The 3,239-nt window shown below is 44.4% G+C and overlaps 1 protein-coding gene across 1 annotated transcript; it reads left to right on the forward strand.

Annotated features, from left to right (window-relative positions):
- The first annotated feature begins 547 nt into the window (after positions 1–547).
- LOC118573358 (ATP synthase F(0) complex subunit C3, mitochondrial-like) lies at positions 548–2,316 on the forward strand. Its single transcript, XM_036173655.1, has 2 exons — positions 548–628; positions 1,777–2,316. The coding sequence occupies exons 1-2, from the start codon at positions 548–550 to the stop codon at positions 2,299–2,301; spliced, it is 606 nt and encodes a 201-aa protein (XP_036029548.1). The 3' UTR covers positions 2,302–2,316.
- Positions 2,317–3,239: the final 923 nt, after the last annotated feature.

A 3,239-nucleotide genomic window follows, 5' to 3' on the forward strand; every position in this document is an offset into this window, starting at 1 on the left:
TCTGACTTTAAATAATAATAATAATAATAATAATAATAATAATAATAAGAAGAAGAAGAAGAAGAAGAAGAAGAAGAAGATGGAGATGGAGAAGGAGAAGAAGAAGAAGAAGAAGAAGAAGAAGAAGAAGAAGAAGAAGAAGAAGAAGAAGAAGAAGAAAGAGAATAGAGCCAAGGAAATAGCTTAATAAAGTGTTTTCCACACAAATTCGAGGACTTGAATTCAGACTCGCATGTAAAAGAGCACTGGGATCACAGAGGCTGGCAAATCCCTGTGAGTTCGAGGCCAGCCTGGTCTTCAGAATGAGTTCAAGGACAGCCAAGGCTACACAGAGAAACCCTGTCTCAAAACAAAAAAAAAAAAAGAAGAAGAAGAAAATTTGGAAGTTTAGGCTAGGAGTGTGGCACGAACGCCTGAACACACGCATAGACAAAGTAACAATAATCTAACATGAACATGTCTTTTTAAATACACCTTTAATTGTTGAACTGCACCTCTCCTGCTCAAGAAGCGTTTCTCAGGCTTGCTGCTCTTGAGCTTCTGAAGAATGCAGATCGCGCCCTCTGCTGGGGAGATGGCAGCACTGCTCCATACCTGCAGGGTCCAGAGACCCTTGAAAGAAGCAGGGGTGGGGGTGGGGGTGCAGGTGTTGAGATAGCCTGAGATAGCCGGGTTAACAGGTACAGGCTGGAAATTACCTCTAGAAGATCCTAGGCGTAAGAAGACACAGGGAGGGGCCGGAGAGATGGCTCAGAGGTTGTCTGCTCTTCCACCGCAGGGCATGTTGTGACTTCTTTCAATGACAGACTATGATGTGGAAGTGTGAACCAAATAAACCCTTTCTCCCCCAAGATGTTTTTGGACATGGTGTCTCATCATGGCAATAGGAACCTAACTAAGACAAATGTCCCTTTTACCTCACTGAGATACTCTGATTAATTCTATTTAATAATGAATACATATATATATATATATATATATATATATATATATATATATATGTTTTTCAAGACAGGGTTTCTCTGTGTGGCTTTGCGCCTTTCCTGGAACTCACACTGTAGATCAGGCTGGCCTCGAACTCACAGAGATCTGCCTGCCTCTGCCTCCTGAGTGCTGGCATTAAAGGCGTGAGCCACCACCGCCCGGCTGATATTTTGCTTGGTGTATTGTGGCTCACACTTTTAATCCCAGGACTCGGGAGTCAGAGGCAGGTGGATCTTTGAGTTTGAGGCCAGTCTGGTCTACAGAGCGAGTTCCAGGACAGCCAGGACTAATTAGTTAATTAATTAAATAACATGCTACATATGAGTGTTATAGCACACCTGGAGAATCCCAACACTCAGGCGGTGGAGACAAAAGGATCAAAATCTCAAGGCTATCCTCCGCTATAACACAGCAAGCTCAGGGCCACCTGGTCTCCATGCAACACTTCCTCAAAAACAGGACATCAGGGACTATGTGGCTGTGTGGATGAAGGTACTTACCAAACACAGCTGAGAAAACCTGAGTTGGATCTCTGGAACCCACATTAAAAAGCCAGATGTAGCAGGGCTTGGTTACATAAATCTTTAATCCCAGCACTTGGGAGGCAGAAGCAGGAGGATCACTGTGAGTTCTAAGTTCAAGGCCAGCATAGTTTACAGAGTGAGTTCAGGACAGCCAAAGCTACACAGAGAAACCCTGTCTCTAAAAAGAAGCCAGGGTGGGGGTGGGGTGCAGATGAGATAGTTCAGCGTCTAAAGGCATTTGCTGCCAAACCTGAAGATCTGAGTTCAGGCCCCACTGCTTCTACCTCCGCCGCCGCCGCCTGGGGAGAGAGGAAGCAGGATAGGAGCCCACATCCACGCTGCGCTGCCAGGAGGAAAGACGTTCGCCTGCGCCAAGCTCGCCCGCACCCCCGCTCTGATCCGAGCTGGATCCAGAGTTGCATACAGACCAGTTTCTGCATCAGTGTTATATCGACCCGAGACTAGGACTGGAGAGGGCTCTGCGATGTTTAATAGGGCCCAGAATGGTATGTGTCAGCTGATCCCAAGGGAGTTTCAGACCAGTGTCATCAGCAGAGACATTGATCCTGCTGCCAAATTCATTGGTGCGGGTGCTGCAGGAGTTGCTGGTTCTGGTGCTGGTATTGGAACAGTCTTTGGCAGCCTTATCATGGCTTATGCCAGAAACCCTTCACGGAAGAAGCAGCTGTTCTCCTACCCCATCCTGGGGTTTGCCTTGTCTGAAGCTATGGGTCTCTTGTTTGATGGTCGCTTTCTTGAACTTGTTTGCCATGTAACAGAAATTACTGTCTGAAATGTTGGCATTCATAGTAATTACAGATGTAATTCTGTGCATCTGAGTGTGTCTCCAAAAACTGTAGTGCTGGTGTCATGGAAATGTACGTTATTTCCAGAGTCATTTCATTAAAGATGAAAACTTTAAAAAAAAGATTTGAGTTCAAGCCCCAGGGTCCACAAGGTAGAAGGAGGAAACCAACTTTCATAAATTGTCCTATGATTTTCACATGCTCTATGGGAGGCATGCACACACATGTGTGCCACAGTAATTTAAAAAATTTTTTTCAGGAGCTGGAGAGATGGTTCAGAGGTTAAGAGCACTGGCTGCTCTTCCAGAGGTCCTGAGTTCAATTCCCAGCAACCACATGGTGGTTTACAACCATCTGTAATGAGATCTGGTGCCCTCTTCTGGCCTGTGGGCATACATGCAAGCAGAACACTGTATACATAATAAATAAATAAATCTTTTTTAAAAATTATTATTATTATTATTATTATTATTATTATTATTATTTTGGTTTTTCTAGACAGGGTTTCCCTGTGTAGCTTTGTGCCTTTCCTGGAACTCACTCTGTAGCCCAGGCTGGCCCCGAACTCACAGAGATACGCCTGCTTCTGCCTCTCGAGTGCTGGGGTTAAAGGCATGCACCACCAACAACCAGCTTAAATTTTTAATTTTAAAAACATAGACCTGCACAAAGCCAAAACTAAAATATAAAAAAATTCAACACAGTACAGTTAAAATTTTCCAGAAATGTAATCTCTGAACTTAAATGGTACGGGCATTTGGAGGTGGGGCTTTGGACAAGTAACTGGGATTCAATAAGGTAACAGTGGTCTTACTGTAATTTATTTAATTAGAGATAAGGTCTCACTGTAAAGCCCTGGCTGACCTGGAACTATGGAGACCAGGCTGGCCTTGAACTCAGAGATATGCCTGACTGCCTTCTGTGA

Source organism: Onychomys torridus, chromosome 23 (assembly GCF_903995425.1).
Source record: "Onychomys torridus chromosome 23, mOncTor1.1, whole genome shotgun sequence".
Classification (NCBI taxonomy): domain Eukaryota; kingdom Metazoa; phylum Chordata; class Mammalia; order Rodentia; family Cricetidae; genus Onychomys; species Onychomys torridus.